The following is a 27,052-nucleotide window of genomic DNA, read 5'->3' as shown; positions in this document are numbered from 1 at the left end:
ATGTGGGGTTTCTCTTCTCATAATAATCGATCTATTGAGCTTTCAGACTTTTACAGTGCCCTTGTACCTATGCATCTAAGACACGAATTGACTGGCTGGGAGATCGATCTATTAGTTTTTCTTAATACAATTCATCCACTTTGTTTTGTTGACCAAAGTCATTTTGAACCCTCGCGATTGGTCGAGTGTTTCAGCGGCTGAAGTCAATGTCTCGGTATCGGCTAGGCGACTCCATTTCGAGCCTCCTCCAGCTGAACAGGGGTTTACAACGGCGCCAACGATGTGCTAGCTTCTTTTGTCAGCTGTCAATTACAAGCTAACGGTTCAATTGTCTTGCTGATGACGACGTCGATATCAGCCACACCTTAATATTTGTTAGTTGCCTCATAAAACTGCAGCATTATTATTAATACCAATATTTCATTCATTTGCAGTCGATAATTGAGTATTTCTTTTCTCTACCCTGAAGTATCACTCCATCATCTGGGCATCGCCATTTTGTATCTCCCCCATCAAAGCATCATACCATGCATCAAGAGCCTCATCGACATTGAATCCACCACCATCCAAGAACTCATTCACCTGGTTCACATAGGCTTCTACCCTATCACCCATGGAAAACATTATATCGTCGTTGGGATTAAAAACGAGGCCTTGTGACAATGTGCCAGGGGAAATGGTCGAGTCCATAGCCCCTGGAGTAATGCTGGTGAAAATCGTCTTGGCGTAAACTTTGTTTCTCACAGCCTGGAACAAGTCTTTGTACTTTGCAAGATATGGAGCCCTCATGTATGTGACTCCGCGGTCGATCAGGTCTAGACAAGTGGCAGTTTCGTTAAAATGTCGATGTGGCCTTTGAGCCTCATCTCCAGTCTGGCCTAGGGTCATGGCCTGCCTGCAGGATAAGCATGTCAGTCACATTCCAGGTTTCAGCTTGCCCAACTCACCAGTCGCAGTAAAGAGCCGCTAGTCCGACAAGGATAATATCATGCAGTTGTCTAAAACATCGACAAATAGCAGAAATGCCATATTCGCCCTCGACTTTGGACCAGTGATTGATTGCACTTGATGCAGCCTTAGAACAGTAGGACGCCATTTGGCGTGATGGCACCATGAATGTCGGCGATGGTCTGTGTAGTAGAAGCTGCAAAAGGCAGTACTCAATCTTCATCTCAGAGTACTCTCGAGATGGCTTCAGTCCGATTGTCTCCAATTGCTGCTCCCATAGTTCAAGGTCTCTCCGTATTTGATCGGAGGTCGCACAAATCTGCTGGAATGTTGTATCCATAGCCGTGCCGCTCGGCCCTCTCGCGATGTAGATCGACTCAAGGATGCGACCACCAATTCTCCGCAAAGTAATCATGTGACGAATAACCTCAATATTGTGTTTGTGGAGAATGGGGGCCATGGAACTCTCAAGGGGTGTTAGGGCATCGAAAGTGGCTAAATTGGGTAACATCGTGTGGACTGCATGGTCCCGAATGGACAGGACCCGACCTGTCAGGGTCGCAACTTGTCTAGTTTGCGAGGTCAGTCGAGTCAGAACTCTCGAATGGGCAAGACAACTAACCGTTCCAGGTTGTAAGCACACCACCACGTCCTATTCCGGATTTCCAATTCTTCAGCTGTGAAACCCCAGTCTTTGTTGTGACGGTGGAGTCCTGCTTCTATGGCGGCCGACATGATGTACCGGCTGAGCTGCCAGAGGTCGTTATTGTGGCTGCTGTGAGACGAGTCTAGCATCCAAATAGCCAGAAGTAGCACTGCCTGTATCCCGAAGAGGTCTCGTGGATGGTTACTAAAGTTATTGAAGAAGCGCAATGCGGTCTGGAAGTATGCATTGGAGTCGTTGAGGTCCATCATCGCTGGAGACTGCGCATCTTTCGTGGTCAGTTGACAGCTTGCTAGCGCTAGGATAACAAACAGAGTAAACTTCTCATGGTCACTGCACTGCCTGGGACTCTCATAGATGCGATTAAATACCCTCCGCAAATGCGGAAGCTGTAAAAATGGCCACCAAATGTGTACCCTAGAGATGTAAATGTTGAGAAGAGCGCGCGCAATAGGTTGAGGCGGAAGCGCTGCGGTTGCTTCACAGAGGGGCTGTTCAAGACCACTTCCCTGGCTCCCGGAATCCCACGAGGGAACAATATTGAGCTGTTTGAAGAAGATCCTCGCAAATGTCGATCCGGCCGCACTGCCGACTGAAGCAGATCATTGATCAGCAGGGTCTTCAATTGATCATCAAGATCGATCCTCACTTACCATACTTGCTACCTGAGTACAGATCTGATCCTCCCGTTGTAAGGAAACCCACCTCTTCAGCCTCCTTCTGCAGATCAGCACGGGGCTCCGGATTCACGTCCGAAGCCTCTGGCTCTGGTTCAGGGACGGTCTCATTGGATGTTGGGACCAGTCTCAATCTTGCTTCGAGGTCATTGATCCTGTCTTGAAGGCCTTTCACTACTGCATAAGGATAAGATACGCAGTCTGTGATGTTGCATGCCTCATTCTGTCGTGCACATGCTGTACACTGCGGGACCCTGAGGTCGCACTTAGACTCGGTGTCAGCAGAGAGTCTCAAACGAGCCTATTATTGCCTGTAGATGAACTCACTTTGACCTTACGTGACCGACATCGACTGCATGCTTTTGAAACAGAAGGCTGAAGACTTGAAAGCATGGAACATTATTATCTAGGGTAGTGATATTATTCTGTCCGATTCTTGGTCGAGTCGAAGAATAACGACTAAGTCTAAATGTCTCGCAACCATCCGAAAATAGTGGAGACATCATGGTTGACGCCATAACGGATCGGAATTATGCAACTACCGAGCCGAATGTCATCTCGGCATTATCCGATATCGCATCTGAACATGTGTAGGGTATTTGTGTCGTAGCCTCAAAGATGAGAGTATGTGTCCTGGATCCTTGCATCCGGATTTTGTGCCTTCTCTGCTCATGCGAACCACTTATCCGAGATGTAATAAGCGCTTTAAATTTTGAAGTTATCTTTCAAAATTACGTTATGAAGTTCAGCGACGTGTTGTAACACAATTTAGTAGGGACAAGTTTTCGGAGTGATGAAAGCAAATAATATAGGGATCATTGATCAACACCATTGAGCAATATGAGAATATTCACACCATTAACTAACTAGATACTATGGGATTTGGCTCTTCCTAGTACGTATAGCGGAAGTTGGGATTCTGCCAGTCCGTCTTATCGCTTCTCTCTGCCTCCAACCCGGCATCGGTGTCATCATGAGTCTTGCCGTATTGCTTATCGCGCTTCTTGTTCTCCACAGCACAAAGGACATAGTAGGCCAGACCAGTGGCGGCCATCAAAGCGAATGCGCAAAGCATAGAGCCGATGCCAAGGGCATACGTAGGTGCTTGTCTGTCAAGGAAGAATTGAGGACCGACGATATTGCCAACAGCTGTAGTCGTCAGTCAGTAGGCGAACTTTGACCGGAAGATAGCGGGCTGGTACATACCGTAGACAATCGCGATGGAAATACCCATGAAACTCTTCTTTGTCGCACCAGCGGTGTTAGAGGATGACAGACTGAGCAGGAAGACCCATGGAACATTGTAGAAGCCCATCAGGTAAACGCCCGCCAAAGACGCGTCGCGCTGGGTGGCAACATCAAGAGAATGCACCATGACGGCTCCAACTAGACCCATAAGCGCACCAAAGATCCAGAAGATGCATCGTAGGTTAGGAATGAAGAACGCGATAGTCGTGAGAATAGCCTGACTGATCATCGCGACTGCTGCTTGGGGAGTAGCCATGAGAACGGTCTTGGTCTTGCTGAAGCCATAGCCAGCAATGATGAGAGGGTTAAAGTTTGTGATACCGGCGTTGGCAAGGGCGTAGCCAAAGACGCCAAGCCAGATGCAGTAACACTTGGGGTCACGGAGAGCCTCCAAGATCTGAGTAGTTTGGAATTTCTGGAGTTATGTAAGCCTCAGTTTATATAATGGGACATGAGCCAGGAACAAACCTTCTTTGATTCGATACCGGTCTGATTAGGTGCGAGGCGAATCATCGCAAGCTTCTTTTCTTCTTCGGTAAAGAACCATGCCTTCGAGGGAGTATCGGGAAGACCGAAGAAGACAAGAGCTCCAGCGAGGATGGTGCAAGATCCATAGATGAGGAAGATGTACTATCGTCTCTTGTCAGCACAGAAACATCGCTTGGAACGGTCTTCACTGACCTTCCAAGTGGATAGCGATCCATTAATCTGTCCAATCGCATAAGACAGAATACCTCCAAACACACCAGCGAAAGTATTATACCAGAACGCAGTTCGAAGCGGCTGCTCATTTCTCAGATACCACATCGAGTTAATGATCATCATGCAAGGCAACACAGCGGCTTCGAAGACACCCAGAAGAAATCTGATAGTCGCTAGCCCCGCGAAATTATGGCACAGGGCCATGAAGCATAGTGCTACACCCCATAGCGTGAGGCAGCCACCGACATATTTACCGATAGGAATCTTGGTCATTAACCATAGGTTGGGGAACTCCATGGCGAGGTAACCGAAGTAGAAGATGCTACTGAGCCAGCTGTACTCTTGGGGCTTGAGGTGGGCATCTTCTTTGATACCGAAAATGGCGGCATATCCCAACGCGTTCTGCGACAGTCAGTTATCAATCGGCTGCAATTGCTTGATGGAACATACTTTGTCTAAAAAGGCGAGTGTCATGCTCAAGACAGCGAGCGGCATAACCACCAGATCTGTCTTGAGAAGCAATCGCTTTGACTGCGCCTTGGTCAATTCTAGGACCTCATCTTGGACACGATCAGACGCGATTGATTGGGTCATATCCTTAGCTGGGCCCTCGCCGGACTTCGAGTTGATTGACATGATGCAGAGATATCGCAGCGCCTAAGCCAAAAAACACTGAAGTTCGATGGTGTCCCTGTGATATCAGAGTGCTACATGGCCCGACCTTTATGAATTTCTCAAGTCAAATCTGCTACAAAGTTAGTCTACCACTTCCCCGGGTTTAGTGGGGGCAATTTCGCTGCAACGGGGAGTTTATCGCTGTAGTTGTTAGGCTTCGGTGTACAACGAGACGCTCGGTCACTACCGAGCTCACTACTCGGACGCTACCGAGAAGACTTTACTGCTTTGAGGAGTTCTAGCCTATCACCCCGCCTTGTTATCTGGGGTTGGGGATGATAACGAGCGAACCAGAATGGATGCCGATGACGATTATGTAGCCTTGTGATCACGTCAAGTTACAGTGGGTAGTTGGCCGATTTTGATAACAGCTATGAAACGGTCAAAAGGTAAAAGACTCTGATCAGGCGGCAAGGATAGAATAATCGAAGAATCTGCTAAATCTCTAAGTCTATGCCGAATAATCCTACACTATCCTTAATTTGAGCAATTTTATCTCTGAAAATCAAAGTCCGAGGTTCTCTCCTGGCGCAAGCTAGGAATGAGCAGATGATGCAAGCCTTATCGGATGCTCACTCCATTTCCACGAGTCAGCTCGGTCACGACCGAATTTGCCGTCCGGTGGACACCGAGCTTACCTCCACGGTCCGAGGATCCAGCATGAGCTGCGATGTTAAAATTCTCGGAGATATAATAATTGACTGAATTGAACCATTCCATCTCAACATTACGAGATCACAGCCCCATATACAATATTCAATCAACAGCAAATATGACAAACACTAAGCAGGGAAGCCATGGAGGCTCAACGCATAGCTCCGTGCCGAATGCGAAGAATGCTTCCATTCGAGTAAGTCATTATGTGAAAGTGTGCAGGATAATTACTGACTGAGATATAGGTTGGAATTCGTGATGGAGTTACGGAAGAGTTCAATCTAGTGCCTCGAGCAGAAGCTGTAGTCTCAGTCTTTGACTCAAATTTCCTGATTGGCGACGGCATCTGGGTAAGTGCTGAGCGGCAAAAACGAAGACCAAATTACTAAGACTAGTCAAGGAAGGTATTCGTGCAAACAAGGGCCGTGTTCAATTCGCCAAAGAGCACTTAAACCGCCTCTTCCAGTCAGCAAAGGCCATGTATATGGACCTCGGTCTATCGAAAGGAGATCTTCTTGATCTCATTCACCAAACGCTTGATGCGAATGACATGGGCGACGATGAGCATGTCCACATACGGCTTGTCGTTAGTCGTGGTCTGAAGGCTACTCCGTACCAAAACCCGAAGGTCAACATCGGTCTTCCTCTCATCGTCATCATTCCCGAGTCAAAAGCAGTTGATCCCAGCTCCAAGTCGAGAGGCTTAAGACTCGCGACAACATGGGTCCGCCGAGGTCCACCTGACGTGAAGGACGAGCAGTGGAATCATATCTCAAAAGCAACGGATGTTCAAGCTTGCATCCATGCCAACGTGATGAATGTTGATGAAGCACTCATGCTTGACCTACGTGGCTTTGTCAAGACGTGCAACTCAGTCAACTTCTTCATCGTTCGGGGTGATGAAGTCTGGGCTCCGACCAAGGATAACCAGATGCAAGGAATTACCCGTCAAAAAACGATTGATGTTTGTCGAGCGAATGGCATTACTGTCAGAGAACTGGACTTTACTCTGACCGAGGCATATGGCGCCGATGAGTCTTTCTGCACAGGGACGTTCCCCTCGCAAATCCACGTTACTGAGATTGACGGCCGAGTGATTGGAGATGGGAAGAGAGGCGCAGTTACAGAGAGGATACAGCAGCTGTACTCGGAGCTCGTAAGGAAAGATGTGGAGAGGTCAAGGGAGGAGATAAAGGCCGAAGTGGTAACTCCGCGAGACTTGTCGTTCCTGAAGTCAAAACTGTAATTGTAGTATCACTTGCTTCATTATTATTAATCCTGGATCACTTCAAAGACAGTCTTTCCCAACCCGCCTTTCCCCTTGTAAGTCTGATCGCAAGCTTCGCGGACCGCCTTGATATCTCTCATGTCGACCCTTGCCCCAACAACAGGCTTCACCTTTCCATTCTCCACATAACCAGTAAGCGTATCCAAGTCCTCTCGATTGGGATCCAAGAAGTGATACATATATGTGACGCCCCAGCGCCACGCCCGAAGTCTGCGAACTGCATCCGCTGCATCAAGAAATACTCGTCCGGCGAATGGGATCCGAGGATTATCTGGTCGCCGCATTACGCTAGAAGTCTGGAGGGTCGACGCAGATGGAGTTGTTGAGATTGAGACAATCATGCTGGTTGAGGGGACCATCCGTGAGAGGAACTCCATAGATTGACCGGTTGTGTCGAAACAAAAGTCAACGGACTTTGGAGGAATGGCTTCTGAGATTTTTTGTTTAGTGTAATCGATGACTGTGATGGTGGTCAGACAAGTCTCAGTGTTTGGGATCATAACTTACTCTGATCCACTGTACCCTCGCCCAGAAGCTCTGGGACTTTGGGGATTTTGGATGTTGAGACTGTGGTGATGACTTTGCCGGCATGAAAGACATTCTTGGCCAACTGGCATGCGATGGCTCCTGTACCGCTCACTACAAACAAGCATCAGTATTTCTATCGATGACAGGTGATATGTGACTTACGGCCACCGGGGATCAACACCGTCTTGCCTTCTAGCGAACCTCTGTATTGCCCGAGAACCTGCAAGGCCGTGACTCCAGCTAGTGGCAGCGATGCAGCATCGGCAAAGGAAAGAACGTTCGGTTTCAAAGAGACGTAGCGATCTGGGCACTTTGCGAATTCGCTCCAAGCACCTATTTCATAATGTCAGCCGTCGGTTCCCCCTCTCACGAACCATGTCATCATACCTCTCCCGACTTCTGGTAATCTTGTATAGACTTCATCACCAACTTTCAGCCCCTTCACCCCTTTTCCAACTTCCACGACCACGCCTGATGCATCATAACCAATTTTATACGGGAATCTTAACAGCCGTTTCGTTAGTTTATCGTCCTTTGATCCTGAATTGAGGCAACTCACTCTTCTTTTACCGCCATCTTGAAGACTCCAGCAGCCTTCTTCACATCGACTGGATTGATACTCGCCGCATAGACCTTTATGAGTACATCATTATCCTCTGTGATAGTTGGCCTTGGAATTGTCGAAAGTTCATAGCCACTTGGGCTGGTATAAGCCGGTGCTGTGATTGAGAGCATTTCTGTTTCCATGATCGCTGATATTTGCTTCAGGCCATGAACGGAGCCATGTATCAAAGATATACTTCATTTAAGTAGAGCTCGGAGACATTTCACAGATACGCGATCCGAAAATTCCATTGATGTGCAGCGCATCAGCTATCGCCACTTGTGATTGGTAAGTAAAGCTAGCTGTTTTCGTTTACAGGCTAGATCTGGGGCCTCGGCTGAATCCACTACCTCATTTCCGGGCCGGAATTTACAGCATGCTCCAATTCCGGTGGAGGAAATTTCAATTTGTGGCGCTAATACTTGGGGCAACTAATCAGCCGTCGGGTAGAATTCACTCCGCCAGCGCCGACTCTCTCTTCAACAGTGTAAGAGACAAAAGACCTATTCTCTTCTGATAAGGGCATCTGTGTTGATGGAGCATATGATGTACCAATACTATCAGAACTTTGACGATAATTCCACTAAATGCTGCACTTATCTCTAAAAGCGTGAGCGGGAATGCCACCAGGCGAATAAATGAAATCAAGATATGTAACCATAGAATCTGCTTGGCAGAATTACAATAGCGTGCAAAATGATCCAAAAAAAAAAAACAAAAACTCTAATAGAATGTCTAACTTAGTCTATAAGCACACGCCGCAAAAACCTCGAACACAATATGAGGCCCCATCCCCGGGTATCATAAAAACGCCTTCAGATTCCGATACTTAACACCAGGACCCAATAAGTCAAACAAAATACCACCATAAGGAAATCTATCTATGTCTTCTCATCATGCCACCTCGAAATGCTTCCAATAACAATATCCGGAACATGCTCGTCGCAGTGCTTGGCGTCAACAATATCGCTGCAGAAGTAGTCAGTGGATTGATCATGCTGTTCAGAAGCCAAAGCCTACTCACTAATGATCCGTTGAAGTCAATCTCTTGCACTTATTATCGAGATAATCCAGCCTCTCTGTCCCTGTAGCATCACTGCCAAATCTGACGAACTGAAACATCAGCGCCGAGGACTTGTATCCATAACGATCAAGGGAGTCAATCGCCCGACTGATCAAAACTTTGACCCCGTCGTCACCTGGCTCCCAGACTCCATCAGTATAAATGTAAATGCTTGTCGGTCGGAATTGCCCAGGCACCAAAACTCGATTCAGAATGTCGTCGAGGCATTTTTGCATATTGCATTTCCCTTTTACAGTCTTCATCTTCCCGATGGCTTTCTCGACCTTGGTGGAGTTGGTGCAGGTTCGAGGCTTTTTGGTAGTTTCTGACGCAGCAAAAACTTCCATGCCGTTGTCGTCAGCAATCTTTGCCACGTAGCTGATGACTCTGCCCGTCTTCATGGCCTTGAGTTTATGTTCTTCCATGGAACTGAAGTTGTCCACGAGCATTATCTAAATGCCAAAATTAGCAAGGGACAAATAAAAATGCAGCCAGATAACCACTTACCTGATCCCGCCCTTTGGCTTCTGCAATTTTGCTGCGTGCTTCTTGCATTCCAGAAAGATCCATGATTTCAGCCGCCTTGTCTGATTTCGCACTCAGTGGACCAGAAAAAGACAACAGTCGGTCTTTTTGCTCCAATAATTGATAAACCTGGTCCACAGTCACCACGGTGCTTGCAGGAGCAGCTTCCGGCATCGGTAGGTTATTATTTCCCAGTGTTGATAATGGTTCTGGAGCCAGGGATTCGGTGAGAGGTCCATGCCGAGTAGGGGGCTTTGGTGAAAAGCTCCTTTCTGAAACTGGGTTCCTTGTTTCTGTTGGATACGATAGACGCGATGGTGATTTGGCTGGCACATTTGGTCATGGTTCTGTTGTGGAATGTAGTGTTGCGCGCTTCTGAAGGAGTGGTATGGGGGCCCCAGTAGTCAGTCCAGCTGTTGATGCAGATGTGAGGCTGGAAGGCGAGCGCCACGTTCCATTGGTAAGCGAAAGAGGAGACACAGGTATATCTTCCCATTGACCATTCAAGACCATTTTGATGTGTTCATCAGCTCGTAGTTTTGCCTGCATGGGGTTGAGTCGTCGAAGGCGCTCCGTGAGCATGGATTCGATGATAAGCTGGCTCATATAAGGCGATATGTGGTCAGTTTCTCTTTTATTTTGAAGTACGTAGTTGTGAAACTCGTGAACCGCTGCTAGCCTTGAGGTTCCGTCATGGAAACAAGCGTCGTGTTTTGCTGCTCTGAGATGTGGCTTGTTTGAGATCTCCTTTTGTCTTTCGAGGCGATAGTCTTCACGACTACTTTCACCCGCAATGGACCAAACGAGAACATCGCTGAAAAACAGCACCCAGCGACCAGATGTCGCAAGCAGTCGAAATCTCTGTCTTGGCCCGGTCCTGCACACGATAGTTTGAATAAGTTTCGGGGGATGCTTTGTCGCCATTAGTTTGTACTCAAAGCAATGTCCTGACGGGTTTTCTTACTATATATTCTGTTGCCCTTGTTACTGGTCATCAAGCTATCTCCTGGTGAGGATGTCCTCCCGATCTTGGCCAATCCGAAGTCAGCTAACTTGAAGTTGACGTCAAATCGTGAGCTTTTGTTTTTCTGAGGGAACACCAGGATATTGCTGAGTTGTATATCTTGATGAACCCTGAACCATGTTAGTTACAAAGATCCCAAGCTTCGCATGCTGCGGGTAAGCTTACCCTGACAGGGACCAGTGGGGCGAGGCCGTCGGCCTATATATGTCATTAAGCGCGTGGAGGGCATCGAATAAATTCAGAAGGCGGGACCAAAGTAAACAAAACTCGCTTAGAGTGAAAGGAATATTCGTGCTTCGTAAAAAGTCGAGCAAAGATCCTCCCTCGGCATATTCAAGAACAATGATTGACTTCTCAATACCTTCAAATGAGAACGACGCGAAGTGTTTCGTGATATACCCCTCATTATTGGAGCGAAGGAGCTGACTGTATGCTTCTGCCTCAGCTTTGTAGAGGCGCTGTGCCCTTGCACCTTCATATATCTTGAAGACGACGGTACCAGCCTAAGTACATAGTCAGTACAAGGGTGCAGATAGGTGGTGCAACAGGCGTGGACCCCGACCTTTGATAACGGCAGAGTGCATTCGGACTGCATGTGTACTCGCCACAGAGTGGCTGCGTCGGAAGCACCAGCAGAGCCTGTGAGACACGCCTCGTATGCTACCGGTAGAATGTGCCTGGAGTGCAGGGTACGCTTGAAGACTGTATCATGTGTGAATGAAAGGGGGCAAAACATCCATTGGTGCTCCAGAAAGTCCTTGGACCAAGTGCAGTTCTGGGGAAGGTCCTGTACGCTAAAAGGGAGGTGATGGTCGCTCAAGCTCCTGACACTGGCGCAGAACCAAGAAATCTGTTGCGGGTGACCAGTATACACCAGATTGGAAAAGATGTGGCGGAGGTTCTTTGTAATGAAAGTGGAGCTCTCTTGGATAGGCCGCTCGTGCGAGTCGAGAATGTCATCAACATTTGCCTGCGACCAGTAATTCTCCAAAGCTGAAGGGGGAACATAGGCGACTGTTTCACCTTGCCCATTCACACCGTCGACTAACTTCGACTCCACGTAGGTGCAGAACTTCTTCTGAGGCCCCGAATCCATGTTGAATGGGTGCTTTAGGTACTGATGGGGTTTTGGGTGGCGGGTTCACGGAGATGTCCCTGCGAGAGGCTGCGGAGGCGGGGATTATCGGTCGTCGTACTGAGAGTATATATAATAGCTTACGGGGCACTAAATGATTGGGAAAGGCCCGCAAGGGCCGGACTGTAGATAGAACCGTTATAACAACGGCTGGATAAGGCAGAAAGGTCCACATCTGCCAGTTGTCAAAGCCCTACCCGCCTTGCACACGGACCGGGCTGCCTGGCTGCCTGGTTGCTGGACAGTGTTTGCGCACCTTGTAATTGAAGTGGCAGTGCCGGGAAAGCCTATTGACTTCCATGGCGTCTAAGCCGCGCACAAAATCTGGTGATGCCAGAGCCTTGTCCCAGATTGGGGGTCCTCCACTCCAAGACGCCGGCTTCCTGCCACCATGCCCGATTCCCCGGTGTCAGCACATGCATCAGAGGTTCAATTGTCCTGAACCTGTCATTTCTCCGGTTTAAAATGTGTCAATTGCGATATCTATGAGCGCCGGGCCGTGTATGATCTATCAGCTGTTTGTGAGTGCAACGAGTCAGACGATTTGAACATTATCCTCCATCACTCTCTTCCTCGCTCTACTTGCTAGGAATTTGAACAAAACTACCCAAAGGATGAATGTGAGGAACATCAAAGGAAAGCATATGGCAGCAAAAAGCTTGAAGGCTCCCGGATGGAAGCTGACCGCTTCCTGAACATCAGTCGCAGCCTGATTTACATCAATCAGTCCGCTCTGGAAGAAAGCCTGAGAGGAGGGAGAGATCTCTGTTAGCATGCCCCGGTTGAGAAATGGTAGACGAGCTTACAGCCACAAATGTGCCAGGCAGAAAAGCAAGTGTGACACACGTTATGATATGCATCGAGATGGTTTCTTGTTCTGTCTTGTATGCGATCCGCTCCATCTTGGCTGACTGGCTATGGGAGCTCTCGGTGAAAATGTGGCTGACCTGCACGCTGCGATACTGCAGTATTCCCTCAAGCTAAGAGATGTTGGTAAGCAAGTCATGTCATGCAAGGTCCAATTAGATTTACCAGTGTCTTTCCCTCCTGCAGCCAAGCCCGCAGTGATTCAATCTGTGTAACCCGAATTTCTAGGTTTTTTCTTATGCGCTCCACTCGGCGCGCAAATGAAGTCACGTTTCGCTCGCATTCCGCTTTCTGTTCTGGAGGGAAGTTGTCTCGGGTCGTCAGGTCTTGGTAATGCTCAGAGATGTCTCGCAGCGTCTGGCTGTTTAACAGCATCACTAAGCGAAAGTTCTCTAGCTGTTCACCGAGATAATGGAGATGTTGCAAATCCTCCACAGAGAATGTCTCTAGTACCTTGAGGCTCTTGAGACGCTTGGCTAGATTGTCGTCGGTCTCGGTCATTGCGGCCGCAGCAGTTTTGGGCGCTAGAGGAAGCAAGGGGGTTGCATGCGCTTTTGGCGATGATTTGCCCAGGGCTGAGTGCAGATACGATGTGAGTGGCTTTCCAATAGCTTCGTATGGTTTGAAACATGCAGAGCTCGGTGAAGTAGGCTTCTCCGGTGCGCCAAATGCTGCAGTATCAGTTCTGCTAGTCAAGGCTCTCACGGCGGCTGCATGCAAATCAGGCTGCTGACCGACAGACGCTGTCTTTGCTTTTTGTAGAACAACGCGTATCTTCTCCTCTAAATCATTAATGCATTGTCGCCAGGACTCATCACACCAGTCGATATGCACGAGATGTGTCATCAACGTAGCAGCTAAAGACAATGGCAGGCCCTTTGCTAATGTCGGGTTGAACTTTGAGTCATGAGTGATCGATTCCTTGAGCCTATCTTGCATAATAGAGTTGGCTTTAATGTTGAGCCACAATGCTTTCCCCGTAATGAAGTCATACTTGTGATGGACAGCCATTTGGCGAATATTCCAGGTTACCTTATCTTTCTTTACAGAACTCTCAACAGAGCGCAGGAGGTATTGCACAACGTGTTCCCGACCAGAGCGCCCCCCAACTTGGGAATTTCGACAATGTCGCTCTTTGGAGAATCCAGGGTGTCGGAGCCATTGAAGCCTGTCATATAATAATCCAAGGGTTCCGTGCTCTGGCCGAAAGTAAACAGAAAGTCCAGGAAGCTGGCAGGAATTTGGTAGAAGGCTGATAAATAGCAAAAGCTATGATGTGAACAGTTTAATGGAGATCGCGAATTCTTGGATTGAATGAAACTTCCATAAATTAACTTCTAGTAATCGTGACTTTGTGAGTGCCCATTGACTTACATCATACAATAATGAGGCTCTTCGCTATTCTGTCCAAGATGCTTCTCGAGATCAGCTGTGCCAGCGATTGTCGTTTCCTTGTACCCTGAAGAATTATGAGACTAAGGCATTATAAGATTTTATGAATCATAACCGACCGCACAAAGAACCCTGAGGCTCGAGGAAATGTATATTTTCCTCGTCGGCATCAAAAAGCTTCGTCTTTGGTTTATCAAGGCGCAAGCGGTAATCATCAAGTACACTCTGTCTGTGGCACGGCTGTAGTAAGTGGCGGGGATACTTGGGCCACTGTTTGCAGCAGTCGACCAACGAGTCAGCGGTATTCATGAGTGATACAGTCATGTTGAGAGGAGATATTGGAACAAAGAATAGATCTTGGATTGAATCAACATGAACACTGACGGAGTTCAATTGCTATATACTTTTCTAGGTAAGGCTCTCATCGCGTCGTGCATCGCGACAGTTGGTGGCAGCCACAACAAGCACTAGGAAGGCTAATCGAAAACATAAACAATCCCAAACTATACGATGTCCGTGTCGCAGGCGACTCAGTACACGTGCACACGGGCGACTACACTACGGGTAAATGTCTTTACCTTGCAGCTTACTGATCGCTGTATGGTCTTTCTGTCGGGTGACAGTCAGCTTGTAGCCACGTTTGTTGGTTGGTTGGGACCAGCGGAGACTCGGCTATGCATTCGAGTTGATTTTTCCAAGGCTTTACGAAGTTCACTGAACTGGTCATGCTGGCCAGGCTGGTACCCCACGCTACACTCTTGGCCATGCACGTTGATAATATCTGCACAATCACCAACAAATAGACCGTTTGGAATAATAATGCAGCGTACAATCCAGAAACAATGTCTACAATTGATGCTACTAATGAAAGATTCGAATTGCGGCAAGCTTAACTCATACCGATGGCTGTACAATGGATTCGCTAGAGTCTTGGACCCAAACATCACAGTGCACCTCGACGTCGGTACTAAGTTAGGCAAGCAGGCGCTTTTCAAGCTCTGGAAGGAATTTGATCTTGAACCAATACTTGCCGCAGCTTGTGGGGAGATCACCTGTTCTTTGGGCGGAAACTGGCTTAACCTCCTTAATCCCATTGTTGCGGCACAGAAGTTTGAGTACAAGGTTGGATTCCAGTTTGATCGGACATTCGAATCTGCAACAGGGTTTCTGTCACTCCTGCCAGGAGCATGTTCAGCCTACAGGTATGTTGTTTCCCAGAAGGGTCACCTCAATGCTCACATATATCACCCTTAGGTACGTTAGGAGTAGCGGCAAGCCACTCGAAGACATGCTTCTCGGTGATCCAACATGGATCCAAGGCCATAACCGCGATGGCCCTGCCCTATCTCCCGTCAACCTCAATCGCCACCTCGCTGATGATAGGGTCATTTGCTTCCGGATCATCAGCAAGCCAAACACGCAATGGCTGTTGAAATATGTTCCAGTCACTGCTACTACTGACATTCCCATGACGACAACAGACTTCATCAACCAGAGACGGCGATGGCTCAACGGAGCTTTCTTCTCGACTATTTATGTCTTGAAGAGATGCGGCCACTTGTGGAGGTCTGACCATACGACTAAACGCAAGGTGGCCTTTTTAATTCCTCTTCTGCATAGTGTTCTGGCTTGGTTCTCCTTGGCGGCGTTTCTACTCTCAACATTTACCATCAATAGCATCTCGGGGGACCCTTATGCCTGAACCTAGCTGTATATATGCCAGCTAGAGAGCCTTACTTACTCTTCAGCTGGCCCTAACCTGCTTCCTGCAACCTACTTCGAAGGACACCACGCTTCCACTTCTAGGTCAGCTAAAGCCTAAGCACTAGAGACTATGCCGCAAACTCACCAGTAAGTTATCTGATCCGAATTTATACCTTCTAATTATAACCGCTAACAGTATCACAGCTGCCTTACCGCGATGCTCTAAGGAAGCCTGCGGCCACCTAGGCCTAACAAGCCCTATCTAATAGAACCCTATAATATAATCCGAATAATTAAGAAAGCTCTCTTAAGAGCTAAGTAAGATAATTATAATAGGCTTTATATAATAACTACTAAAATTAAAATAACTTAGATAATTAAAGATAATAATAGTTATATTAGGCTAGCCCTTTTTAGCTATAAGGTCCTCTAGCTTATATAGCTATATCTATATAATCCTTAGATTAATAAAGCTTTCCTTAATACTAAGATATAAAGCCTTTAGACTCTTAGATAGGTATTAAATAGAAAATACTTATAGAAGAGGTAGAATAAGTTCCTTGAGGCCTTTTATCTTAGCGGCTTATATAATAAATGGCTTTATAATATTAGGAAGTAGGTAATAGAGGTATTACTTTTATTAAAGGAGATTGGCGACCTGTGATATATAGACCAGGCTAATTATAGTCTTAACCTATAGCGCAAAATGGGGATTGTTACGATTCGTGCCCGTAACAGCGCTGTAAGGCTTCTATAAGCAGTTGTATGCACCACTGTAATTGCTACAATAGCAGTTATTAGCCAATCTTTTGCCTCATGGCGTAATGGTTAGGTGCAGCCGTTACACCGCGAGACAGATCGACTCCCTGCCGTAAGTGTGATGTGCGAAAAGTGGGCTGCATTTCCTGATCAGATGATTGAATAGGTCTATAAGTCCGGTCCTTCTAGGCGGAGTAAACTCTAGTTATGTGACTATCATGACAAACTCTCAGGTAATCCCCAGCATTGTGTGGATTATGCGCTTATTCAGCGCATAGCAATAACAGCCTACCTAGGCCTCGGCATAACTTAAGGGAGGCTAATATCTTAGCAAATAAGAACGCGTGTAGGGCATAATTATCTGCAAGGAGCAAATTTGAACGTCATCTATTGGTGTGAAGACTTAATCTATATCTGTTATCTTTTTGTCATGCCTTACTTAATAAGGGCTTACTCAGAGATGTAGTTAATAGATTCTTAGCTTCGGACAGTTAGATCAATCCGAGACCTACCTGGGTTATTACCTAGACCGAAAGGTTATTGGGATGACGTATCCCGATCTTTGGAATAATTGAAATGGCTGAGGGGAGTTTAAAGAAGCTGTCGGCAGTCACGGAGACCACTTATCCCTCACTACTTGAGTGATCACTGGAAGGGAATTTGTGAAGATATAATTCAGCACCAGTCTGCCACACGAAAGAAGCCATCCTCACCCTGTCTTATCGCAGAAATCAACTTATTGCCATCAGAGCTGTTATCGTTATAACATCGACATGTGTGCCATCAAGCCAATTTTGCTGTATTCCGTCTCCAGAGGCCCTGTTCCGTGGAGAGTCGCGATCCTGCTTGAGGAATTAAATATTCCTTATGCAAGCAAATATCTTGAAAGCGATGAACTGAACTCGGAAGCCTTCAAGTCTATTAACCCGAACGCCAAGACCCCCGCCATCGAGGATCCTAATACCGGAATAAAGCTCTTCGAGGTATGCTGCACATTATCTACACATATACTGTAGTATTCTAATGCGAATACAGGCTGGAGCTATCATTCTGTATCTTCTTGACACTTACGATACCTCTGGCTCTATTCACTCCCTTTCGGGTCCGCAGAGGTACCTGGAATTGGCGTGGATGCAATTTCAGGCGACTGAACAGCATATGTACTATAGTCAACAGGCCTGGTTCTTGTACAAACACCCAGAGCATGTCAAGTCTGCCCTTGAACGATACGAATGGACGATCAAACGAACGATTGGAATGCTCGAGGAGCATTTGAAGAAGACTGGCAAAACCTATCTTACCGGCGATGAGATCACGTTCGCTGACCTTTGCTTTGTGGTTACCAACGAGTTGATTCCCCAGTTACTCCCAGGATATGATCCATCTAAAGACTTTCCCCATTACTCCAAATGGAACTCTGCTCTGGTCAACAGGCCGTCGTACCAAAAGATAGCTGCCGATAGAGCAGCCCTTGGTCAGCCACTGGGTCAAGTTGATCAGAAGCATATAGATGACCACATTTGGAGAAACGACCCTGATCACAAATGGTGATATTCCTAGAGTACATACTCATATTGGCAGCAATCTATACATTATTGCCGTGCTTTTGCTTACCAAACTCCATGGGTTTCTTGAAACTAAAATGCAAGAATAGCTGTCCCTAATTAACAATATGCAGAAAGCCGGGAGTAATCTTTATGGCTATAGTTCATTGCTTTTAGATAGCTCTGGAAGCCAGTTTCTCATGTAAATTGTTATGTAAATTGTCCGGACTTTATCCTTTGTCTCTAAAAATAAGCCATATTATAGAGATCAAAGGCGCAATAACACAATACTCGAGAAATAGCACACACATGTTCAGGGTTAGCAACGGCGTCAATAAGAAGAGAGATTCCGAGATGGTCTTACGTAAGTATGAAACCCTTTCGCACATCTGCTTAACTTCCGTTAGGAAGTTGATCTGCCATTCGCCAGTACTTAGCCGCGTCACACAGCCGAAATTTTGCAAGTGCGTGACCTGCCCGAACAAGGATAAAACGCAGTTGATGTCTCCGCATGGCGAATTGTCGGCTTTCACATTGCAAGTCATCAAGATAATATGAAAACGGCTCACGGGTCTAGCGGGGCCTTAACGCTTGAGTCTACCGGCGCATTCTGGAGCCATGAATCCGTTCTTTGGCTGCTAGCTGGGTAGGAATCATGCCAGATGCCCCGTTTCTGCACTGCGCATGCTACCGGGACACTGACTCGCCGTTTGTCCGTCTTGTTGTTCTTCGCATCTCCTAGCTGTAGGCCCCCTAGCCTGGCTCGATCTGGACCGTGTGTTCAGCAATGCTCCGAGACAAGGATCTTACGAAGCCACTGTGAGATGAAGCCGAACCGCGACAACGCTTTGATTGTTGCAGAGGGTGGTACAAAGCACTAAAGCTGTTCTTACGATAATGCTTGTTAAGTTATGAAATGCAACCTTGAAACGACACCTTTACATACTCCACATGTGGGGTAGGCGAGATACTCCCGAGCAGGGATCTGAATACCATTTCATTGCCGATGACTAAGCGCAGAACAGCCCGCACAAACCAAGCGACGGCATTCACCAGCACGTACTCCTCCATGGACTCAAACTAAACCGTATGGCACAAGGCGGCAGTATTTTCGTATTCAAAAATGCTATATAATCCAACGTAGTTTCTCTAATACCTTAAACAATATCACAATACATTTAACTTACTACACTTGCTAGTACGTTGAATACAACACTTTCAACATTGATCTTTTCAACGCCTCAGTTAACTACTCCCAAGAGAAACATGACTCTATCACCCGAATCGACTACTGATGTACTCATCATTGGTGCCGGGCCATCTGGGTAAGTCCATTTCGATCGAGCGTCCTCTTATATACTTGGGTCGCTAACTTGGAGATATGCAGCCTCATGGCTGCCTTATGGATGGCGCGGTGCGGCGTGAAAACACGGATCATCGATGCCCGCAGTGCAAAGGTCTTTAGGGGCCATGCTGATGGGATGCAGACTGGAACGCTGGATATCTTTGACTCTTTTGGTATTGTGGACGACCTCTACAAGACCGCTGCTCCTGCAGTCGAGATGACGTTCTGGGTTTGTGAGACTTGACATTTATCCAATACCCCAACTAACCTCGCATATAGGCTGGCACCAAAGATAACGCCATTAAGCGGATTGGTCGCTTTCCGAAGTGGTCTCCAGAGATCGGCCACCACCGTCTGGTCCACATCAGTCAAGGTTTGACCCGCCCTCTGCACATACAGGCAAGATGTCTAACTATGCGCAGGTGACACAGAGCGTGCTTTACTGGATGGTATGAAGACCTTTGGCGGACTCGAAGTCGAACGAGGCGTCACAGCGACAGATCTCGAGATTGACGAGTCGAGTACACGTGATCATCATGCTCACCCCATCAAGGTCACGGTCAAACACCTAACGGAAGAGGAACTGGCTGCGGCTGCGGCAAATGAAACTATTCCCCAGCCAGGTGATTTCAACTATAACCCCGCAGACGAGCCTTATTTGAAGCGCAAAGCCAGCGGAAAAGAAGGCAGCACGGAAGTCATCAGGGCTAAGTTTGTGATCGGGGCCGATGGAAGTCGAAGCTGGACTCGCCGCGCTTTGGGATTTGACTTTCTTGGAGATGATGAGGACCGGGATGGGGGATTTGGAGGAATTTTGGACTGCATTGCGACTTCAAACTTCCGTAAGAATCTCTTGGTTTAACCGCGTGCTTTGTACTAACCATCTTGACAGCGGACATTCGTATTCAGACCATGATATCCAAGGACGGGAGAGGAGGTGGATTCGTACCCCGGGAGAACGGATTGGTGCGCATTGCTGCCCCCATCAAGAGCAGGTCAGATGCGACTCCAGAAGTCATCATCCAGTCGATGAAGGAAATCATCCACCCCTACGAGCTCAATGTCAGCCATGTCGATTGGTGCGGAGTATTCGGCACCCGCCAGCGAATCTCAAGTTCCTCCTCCAAGGACTCCCGCGTCTTTCTCACCGGCGACGCACTTCATGTTCATTCGCCAAGAGCCGGTATTGGCATGAACTTTAGTATACAAGACGGTGACACTATCCTCTTGCCCCGTTAAGAGGCTCTGCTAACTTCTTCAGCTTACAACTTGGGTTGGAAGATTGCCCATGTTGTAAAGGGCATTTCTCCACTGTCCATTCTCAAGACCTACGACGAAGAGCGCGGGCTGACGACCAAACAACTCATCGCTTTTGACAAGGCTCTGTCAAAGCAGTCGAGTCTGACAGGAGGCTTTTCGGTTGAAGGAACTAGTGACGGTCTACGGGAAAATCTTGGATTTTCGAGCACTACCGCGATCGAGTACGAAGCTGGATTATTGGTCGCCAAGACAGGTGGCTCCATGGTTTCCAAGCAGCACCTGGCAACTGGAATTCCTGTCGGCAGACGTCTGCCCTCACACGTCGTGGAAAGACATGCCAATGGAGAAGCTGTTGATTTTGGCAAATCCTTCCCGAGCGATGGTCGGTACCGCGTCGTCATCTTCGCCGGCGATGTATCCAAGCCTGAGCAGCTACGTCGAGTAGAGCGCTTCAGCCAGCTACTAGAGCTCCCTGACGCCTTTTTCCAGCGCGTCCAAGGGGATGCCGTCTCGCCTCGTGACGAGTTCGAAATCCTTGTCTTGCATAGTGCGAGCAGGGATGATGTCGAAATCTCTGACTTGCCACCGTTCCTGTTCAAACGGGGCGATCCTTACCATCAGGTTTTTGTCGATAATAATGACATAAGGCCTTGGACTCTGGGTGAAGCGTATAACAAGTATGGAGTGAGTCGGGAAACAGGTTGTATTGTACTAGTCCGGCCTGATAGGCATGTCATGTACATTGGCGAGTTGGAAGACGGTGCTGAGATGATCAAACTATTGGTCTCGGTATTTGTTTAATGAGGGAGAAAACGCATCACGGAAACAAGTTTAGATATAGAACTAAAAGGGTTGTTTTAAACATAGAGATTATGAGGTCATCGCTTCTCTCACCTCTCTCACTGAGTTGTCTGTCTTTTGCTGATCAAAGAGATAAGAGCATATAAAAACTAGTCTTCATTTTTTTTTATTTACTTCATCAGCTTCAATTGGCTATATGGCATCATTGACGACATCCCCAATGAACACTGCTATCTCTTGGTGCCGCAGATGGTGTGAGCTCCAGCGAGATACAGGATCTGGACACTCTGGAATTGACCAAGTCACTCAACAGCTCCGCCCTTTAGGTCTGTCGGCTGTCGTATAATATGAGAAGTAATCAATTCCGCTTCCTTTTCCGCATTGCTGACAGCGCAATTACCAAGACGGGCCAGTTCTGTTATAAAATCGGTTACTAACTGCACGTGACCAGCCTCACGCGCTGTCAGTCTGAGTATTGGCATACTGCGAATTAGGCCTGCTGCTAAGCTTAGCAGTTCTAAATCTGACTTTGATTGTGGAGCCAATGGCTCAGCTAAAACATGAAGGAACAGCATCATCGCCGCCGCTGTGGGATAGAAGACAGTAACCCTAATGATGTAACGTTAGCAGAACTCTCGCCTATTTCACACTACTCGAGTAGCCAATGAACTCACCAGAACATTTCACCAGCTAGATCATCGATGACCGCGTGGAGATAACATAAAGTTGACCGACTCGCTTCAAGGCATAAGGCGATACTTGAATTAATTGCTGTGTAGCGCTCATCGGCATCAGGATGAGTATCTGAATCATCCGCAATACATCTAGCACCTGCCCTGTGAATCGTCACCACAAGATAGTGGTACTCGAGGTGCAGAACAATATTCTGCATTCGGTGTTGAATCGGGAGCTCTGATAGTGCTTGCTTGACATCAGACACCGAGAGGGCAGGGCGGACCACCTTTGGGATAGATAATCGCCAGCTTTCAAGCTCATCATCCAGCTCCAGAATAGCACGGATTATTTCAGAGTCTAGTTTGGCGAGTGCTTTAGTGGAGTATAACAACTCGTATGTTTTATGTTTAAGCATACTCAGTCGTAACTCTCCTGGAAGAAAGGGAACCAGCGATTCGTCCGCATAGTAAGACGAAGAGATATGGTGCCCTGGCAGAGGCAGTACGAACTGGGTTTCCACGTAGCCTTTGGGTAAGGTGAGATCACAGTGCATATCAGATATGAATGGCGGCTGTCCTGTCCGAAGGGCGATATCCTTATCGAAGATGTAGCAATGCCAGAAGAGCAGCCGGATGTGACGGGTTTGTCGTTCCTGGTTAGTAATCTCGTTTCTGAAAGCCTGGGTCTCTGTATAGGTATTTCCACCAAGAATGAATGCCATTCGGCAAGCGATCGAGTGGAGAATAACGCTCGACTCTGAGTGCCCGATGTATCGTTGGCGAAGGTACTAACAGCTTTTAGGCACTGATCTCCTAGCCAAGTAGGATTAAGACCGGCACAGACTTACCAGCATCAAGACGGTTTGGAGATTCTCCAAGGTGGCTTCATCGAGCATGTTTGGCAGAAAGGAGCGCGCCGCGTGGTAACACGCATCCCAGTCCATTGCGGGAAGGAATGACAGTCTTCCGTGGAACAAAACCCCCACCATAGAGATGAAGGCCAACACGCATACCTTTGCGGCGGTTTGCTTCGGCGACGACAGGGCGTCGCTGGCTTCATAGGCCGCAGCAATGGTTTCCTGGAACAGCGTATAGTCGACAACCGGGAATACCAATCTCAGAAAGGATTGGTGAAATGCATCCAAGAACGCCTTGGTAATGCCTCGCGATGGAAGGACGCCGAGATCGCCGTTTGCTCCGTGGGCGGGTATGTGAGGTGAGTCTGACAGCTGGGTTTGTTGCCTCATACGGAGTGCTGTGAATATCTGAAAGTTGGCTTCTCCACCAGTCCGCGAATTAATCCATTCCTCGTCTCCTTTGGTGAAGAAGGGGATGCCAGTGTGGCAGCGATTCTGGCCCATGAGAAGTCCGGCATAGAGAGTGGGCGAGCCTTTCGGCGCCACCCAATTGACCACCCTCGGATGGCATGGAATCGAATGGAGTTCCGACTTTGCACCAATGCCGTCGGATGATGGGTCATTCTTGGCACGTTCAGAACTGCCAGGTTGGCCGTCCTTAAACTCCAGACTTGGTCTGGATACGGTGAGAAACGAGGGGCAGAAGAAACGGACAAATTTGACCTACAGGCTCTTTACCACCTTTGTCCTCAGTCCATGGAATGTGCATATCATCCCGTGGCAGCTACACCAGTTGCACTGTTGTGTAGGGCTGGAAGCATCACCGTCACATTGAATCTAGTACGGTCAAATCAGTGATACCGTCGTGCAATGTAAGGATCTACTCCTAGTTACACAGCTAAGGTATGATGATAATCTGGAGAGCAACTAACCTTTCGCTGACGGCAAGCATCACACGCACGTCGGTTCCTCATAGTGGAATGTTTGTTCTTCCCGTACAGCCCGGTATATAGGAAGCGGTCAGAAGCCACGTGAGGGGTGAAAGTCTAGACGAAAGGTGAAACTGGCCTTTTTGGTCTTGGTATGATATACTGCAGTATATCATCGGGATTTTTCGAGCCAATGGATTAATTGATCCCAATTCACTCATATCTCAGCGGGTGAGAAGTTGGCCTCGATTTGGTTTGAGCGTATCAGCGTTTGTTCTCTGCTCAACAACTGCCTGACTATGTCCACGGATCTTCGTTCTTCCTAGTTCCGACCCCACACAAACCAGCGAGCAGAGGAAAATGGAAAACGCAAGTTTTCAAGATGCAAATAAGTGCTAAGAAATAATTCCAAACAATTGACTACTGACTTGAATAATATACTACAATAAATGCTCTTCAAGTTCTCAAGCCTGCCAGCTTAACCTAGAGCATACCAAGAAGTGCCTCGGCTATACATATCCTTGCCCAAGCCCATTCGAAGACAACCGAGCCGCTCTCATTGGCATGCTCGCATTTTGAAACACCTAGCCCCAAAAATGGTCAAGCCCACACGTCGATCCTAACTGTCTTCGAGATTACAGAGCGACTTGAACAAGGATGATATTCCTACCAGCGCCGAACCCGCCGAAAACCTCAAGCGAAATCCGCATTCCTTAAAAGCCGGCCCAAAATCCTTCAACGCGTCTAGAACACCACACCATTGGCGTCATCGTTTAACAAATCTCCGCCGTGCTTACGCCAAGAATCATCGGATTAAAACATGCGACAAGCGCACTGCAAGGTAAAGACAGGCTGTCTGACATGCAAGTAAGTAGAATCTCTGAAACACTAGTGCCCGCTCTAATGGATCACGTTCTAGAATTCGTAGAGTTAAATGCGATGAGAAAAAGCCCGCTTGTCATCGATGCACAAGCACTGGTCGGAAATGCGACGGCTACGCGCTTATACAGAAGATCAACCCGCGAGATGTGGCGCATGGCCGGATGCTATTGCCGCCTGTCTCTGCTATTAATTCACAAGCCTTGCTTCCTGTTGAGGAACGGAGGGCGCTTCGATATTTTCACAGTGTTATTTCGCCGCGGTTGTCGAGCGCCAGGGATGGCTACTTCTGGACCCATCTTGTGATGCAGCTCAGCGAGTCAGAGGCCGTTGTGAAACATACCATCTTATCGATAAGCTCGTTGTTTGAGTCTTCTGAAGGAAAGAATGTGGCGCCGTATACAGAGAGGTTTGCTCTTCAGCATTACACATCGGCAATTCAACGGCTTAAGACTATACATAGCGAGCCTTTGGTGTTACTCGTGTGTATCTTGTTCATCTGCGTTGAGTACCTCCTTGCCAATAACAAGATTGCGTTGCAACACTGCCAACATGGTCTTGCAATCATGGAAAAGTGCAGCAATCCATGGGCTCGACGGTATTTAATGCCTGTCTTCAGACGCATGACCGCTGTGCCCATGCTTTTTGGCCCAGAGGACATTGAGAGCGAAAGCATGCCAGCCTTGACATACATGATACCGACCAAGTTCTACTGCATGGAGGATGCACAATACATGATGGATGACATCTTCAACCGAGTGGTACGACTCTGCCACATGAGACATCGCGGAGTTGTCTTTGATATGACAGAGGAGTACAACACCGTCGGCACTCATCTACAGACCTGGCAAACGTTATTCGAAAAGCTCGAAGTCGATACGACTTCTTTATTGTACCAAGCGCAGGAGAGATCACTCTTTATGCGACTCAAACTTTCTTATCTTGAGTTATGTGCCGACTTCCGATATGCTGAGCATATGGGGACATTTCGCCAGGTGCTACAACTAGCGAGCTGGCAAAGTCAAAGGTCTACTAAACAGTCCAGCTTTGAACTTGCATATACTCCAATGCTCTTCTTTACAATAATAAAATGCCCTGATCTGAGCATTCGACTTCCTGCGCTGCGGTTGATGAAGAAACTGGGTTCACCGACGGAGGGTATTTGTGAGAACCTTCAGATGCTGACGACGAGTCGAGAGATAATTCAGAAGGAACACGGAGTGGAGATAGTGGACATTGAAAGTTAATCAGATAGCGAAGGACCCTGAAATGATGTAAGTAATTCCATAAATTAATCAGACCATTCAAGTCGAAGCCACGTTACGTAACTGTTACTGGAGCAGCTACGAGGCACACATCATAGCCATTAACTTCGGCAGTTATAACCGTTAAGTTGAATTAAGTTTCAAAGACATGACTCGTAATTATGATGTGTCAAAACTCAATATCTCGTTCCCCAGACCACACACATAACTGTCATCGTTTAATAAAGTTTAACGATCCCGCTGTCGTCTTAAAGTGATACGACGTTAGAAAGTCTATTTATATCGGTTTTATCCCCGTTCTTCTTCCCATCGTATCACTCTTCACCAAGTCATTCTTTTCAACAACTCACCTCAAGTCTCTCTTTCAACATGAAGTTCTTCGCTGTTACTATTCTCGCCATGATCTCAGGCACATTGGGACTGCCCGTTGCAGTTCCTGGTAACGGACATATCAGCTACGAAGGCTTGAAGGCTCCTCCCAAAGCTCCTAACCAGGCTGACGACGGATATACCCGTGGATGCAACCCGATCTTCCAATGCCGTGGAAGTGTCTAGACTGACACTATACGCCGTCTCGGTAAGATCTCTGAGACAGGCTACTAGAAACTAGGAGATAGTGTACTAATAGCCATAGCAAGACTTATGATTTCATGGTCATGTCTGCAACTAGACAATTAGATTGCATGGCTACAACCAGTCCCTGTTATGTTAGGGTGAAGAGCACATCAAAATTAATTCGCTTCTTGTCCACTTCTAGGTGTGAAAATTTATCTCTTAGACTAGTTAGACCTATCGATTCAATGGAACCATGGTTTATATGAAGAGAACTTCTTAAATCAATAACGTTCGAGTCATCTAACGTTTGTCATCTGTATTATCAACATAAAACCGAATCCGCCTCAGCGCAAGGTACCCCACAAAGACATGAGAAGTGATGGGCACAGTGGGTGCCCGCGTAAAGCTCTCAGCCGTTTGGATGCTATACGCGCTATCAATTCATTGAAATACGCGCAATATCTGCTCAGTACTATACGAAAAAGT

At 47.4% G+C, this 27,052-nt stretch overlaps 12 protein-coding genes across 12 annotated transcripts; 5 read left to right on the top strand and 7 right to left on the bottom strand.

Moving 5' to 3' along the window:
• Window positions 1-433: 433 nt before the first annotated feature.
• FOBCDRAFT_209938 (fungal-specific transcription factor domain-containing protein) lies at window positions 434-2,728 on the bottom strand. The gene is made up of 5 exons (XM_059609293.1): window positions 2,617-2,728; window positions 2,266-2,554; window positions 1,571-2,204; window positions 948-1,517; window positions 434-895 (listed from the first exon to the last, which is right to left on the bottom strand). Exons 1-5 carry the CDS (start codon window positions 2,680-2,682, stop codon window positions 472-474), a joined length of 1,983 nt encoding a protein of 660 aa, XP_059463736.1. The 5' UTR covers window positions 2,683-2,728; the 3' UTR covers window positions 434-471.
• A 453-nt stretch (window positions 2,729-3,181) lies between these two features.
• Window positions 3,182-4,875, bottom strand: FOBCDRAFT_172588 (major facilitator superfamily domain-containing protein; the record flags this gene model as incomplete). Its single annotated transcript, XM_031180417.2, has 5 exons — window positions 3,182-3,438; window positions 3,496-3,952; window positions 4,006-4,167; window positions 4,219-4,641; window positions 4,690-4,875. The coding sequence occupies 5 exons, from the start codon at window positions 4,873-4,875 to the stop codon at window positions 3,182-3,184; spliced, it is 1,485 nt and encodes a 494-aa protein (XP_031041185.2).
• An 811-nt stretch (window positions 4,876-5,686) lies between these two features.
• FOBCDRAFT_313318 (aminotransferase) lies at window positions 5,687-6,814 on the top strand (the record flags this gene model as incomplete). Its single annotated transcript, XM_031180416.2, has 3 exons — window positions 5,687-5,764; window positions 5,814-5,918; window positions 5,969-6,814. The coding sequence occupies 3 exons, from the start codon at window positions 5,687-5,689 to the stop codon at window positions 6,812-6,814; spliced, it is 1,029 nt and encodes a 342-aa protein (XP_031041184.2).
• Window positions 6,815-6,840: 26 nt separating this feature from the next.
• Window positions 6,841-8,139, bottom strand: FOBCDRAFT_246409 (chaperonin 10-like protein; the record flags this gene model as incomplete). Its single annotated transcript, XM_031180415.3, has 5 exons — window positions 7,944-8,139; window positions 7,772-7,887; window positions 7,547-7,717; window positions 7,364-7,495; window positions 6,841-7,316 (listed from the first exon to the last, which is right to left on the bottom strand). The coding sequence occupies exons 1-5, from the start codon at window positions 8,129-8,131 to the stop codon at window positions 6,841-6,843; spliced, it is 1,083 nt and encodes a 360-aa protein (XP_031041183.3). The 5' UTR covers window positions 8,132-8,139.
• A 730-nt stretch (window positions 8,140-8,869) lies between these two features.
• FOBCDRAFT_194146 (uncharacterized protein) lies at window positions 8,870-9,750 on the bottom strand (the record flags this gene model as incomplete). Its single annotated transcript, XM_059608783.1, has 3 exons — window positions 8,870-8,957; window positions 9,013-9,503; window positions 9,559-9,750. 3 exons carry the CDS (start codon window positions 9,748-9,750, stop codon window positions 8,870-8,872), a joined length of 771 nt encoding a protein of 256 aa, XP_059466510.1.
• Window positions 9,751-10,360: 610 nt separating this feature from the next.
• FOBCDRAFT_266413 (kinase-like domain-containing protein) lies at window positions 10,361-11,696 on the bottom strand (the record flags this gene model as incomplete). Its single annotated transcript, XM_059611386.1, has 4 exons — window positions 10,361-10,488; window positions 10,541-10,710; window positions 10,766-11,103; window positions 11,163-11,696. The coding sequence occupies 4 exons, from the start codon at window positions 11,694-11,696 to the stop codon at window positions 10,361-10,363; spliced, it is 1,170 nt and encodes a 389-aa protein (XP_059463735.1).
• Window positions 11,697-12,270: 574 nt separating this feature from the next.
• On the bottom strand, window positions 12,271-14,318 carry FOBCDRAFT_194144 (uncharacterized protein; the record flags this gene model as incomplete). The annotated part of the gene is made up of 5 exons (XM_059608782.1): window positions 12,271-12,480; window positions 12,542-12,715; window positions 12,768-13,854; window positions 13,977-14,061; window positions 14,114-14,318. The coding sequence occupies 5 exons, from the start codon at window positions 14,316-14,318 to the stop codon at window positions 12,271-12,273; spliced, it is 1,761 nt and encodes a 586-aa protein (XP_059463734.1).
• A 540-nt stretch (window positions 14,319-14,858) lies between these two features.
• On the top strand, window positions 14,859-15,696 carry FOBCDRAFT_266411 (uncharacterized protein; the record flags this gene model as incomplete). Its single annotated transcript, XM_054702601.2, has 2 exons — window positions 14,859-15,196; window positions 15,249-15,696. 2 exons carry the CDS (start codon window positions 14,859-14,861, stop codon window positions 15,694-15,696), a joined length of 786 nt encoding a protein of 261 aa, XP_054558576.2.
• A 1,534-nt stretch (window positions 15,697-17,230) lies between these two features.
• On the top strand, window positions 17,231-18,008 carry FOBCDRAFT_123810 (glutathione S-transferase; the record flags this gene model as incomplete). The annotated part of the gene is made up of 2 exons (XM_054702600.1): window positions 17,231-17,440; window positions 17,493-18,008. 2 exons carry the CDS (start codon window positions 17,231-17,233, stop codon window positions 18,006-18,008), a joined length of 726 nt encoding a protein of 241 aa, XP_054558575.1.
• A 1,043-nt stretch (window positions 18,009-19,051) lies between these two features.
• Window positions 19,052-21,455, top strand: FOBCDRAFT_254875 (FAD binding domain-containing protein). Its single transcript, XM_059611152.1, has 6 exons — window positions 19,052-19,326; window positions 19,389-19,575; window positions 19,626-19,719; window positions 19,769-20,188; window positions 20,239-20,559; window positions 20,608-21,455. The coding sequence occupies exons 1-6, from the start codon at window positions 19,268-19,270 to the stop codon at window positions 21,405-21,407; spliced, it is 1,881 nt and encodes a 626-aa protein (XP_059463733.1). The 5' UTR covers window positions 19,052-19,267; the 3' UTR covers window positions 21,408-21,455.
• Window positions 21,456-21,561: 106 nt separating this feature from the next.
• FOBCDRAFT_313315 (uncharacterized protein) lies at window positions 21,562-24,106 on the bottom strand. The gene is made up of 5 exons (XM_054702598.2): window positions 23,871-24,106; window positions 23,666-23,775; window positions 22,930-23,614; window positions 22,082-22,869; window positions 21,562-22,016 (listed from the first exon to the last, which is right to left on the bottom strand). The coding sequence occupies exons 1-5, from the start codon at window positions 23,910-23,912 to the stop codon at window positions 21,710-21,712; spliced, it is 1,932 nt and encodes a 643-aa protein (XP_054558573.2). The 5' UTR covers window positions 23,913-24,106; the 3' UTR covers window positions 21,562-21,709.
• Window positions 24,107-24,505: 399 nt separating this feature from the next.
• FOBCDRAFT_125391 (uncharacterized protein) lies at window positions 24,506-25,993 on the top strand (the record flags this gene model as incomplete). The annotated part of the gene is made up of 2 exons (XM_059607793.1): window positions 24,506-24,708; window positions 24,787-25,993. Coding segments are annotated over 2 exons (1,410 nt in total), but the record flags the coding sequence as incomplete, so codon positions are not given.
• Between the last annotated feature and the right edge of the window lie 1,059 nt (window positions 25,994-27,052).

The sequence above is a fragment of the Fusarium oxysporum genome, chromosome I, assembly GCF_013085055.1.
Source record: "Fusarium oxysporum Fo47 chromosome I, complete sequence".
Classification (NCBI taxonomy): Eukaryota; Fungi; Ascomycota; class Sordariomycetes; order Hypocreales; family Nectriaceae; genus Fusarium; species Fusarium oxysporum.
This window is presented reverse-complemented; position numbering and strand designations above follow the sequence as displayed.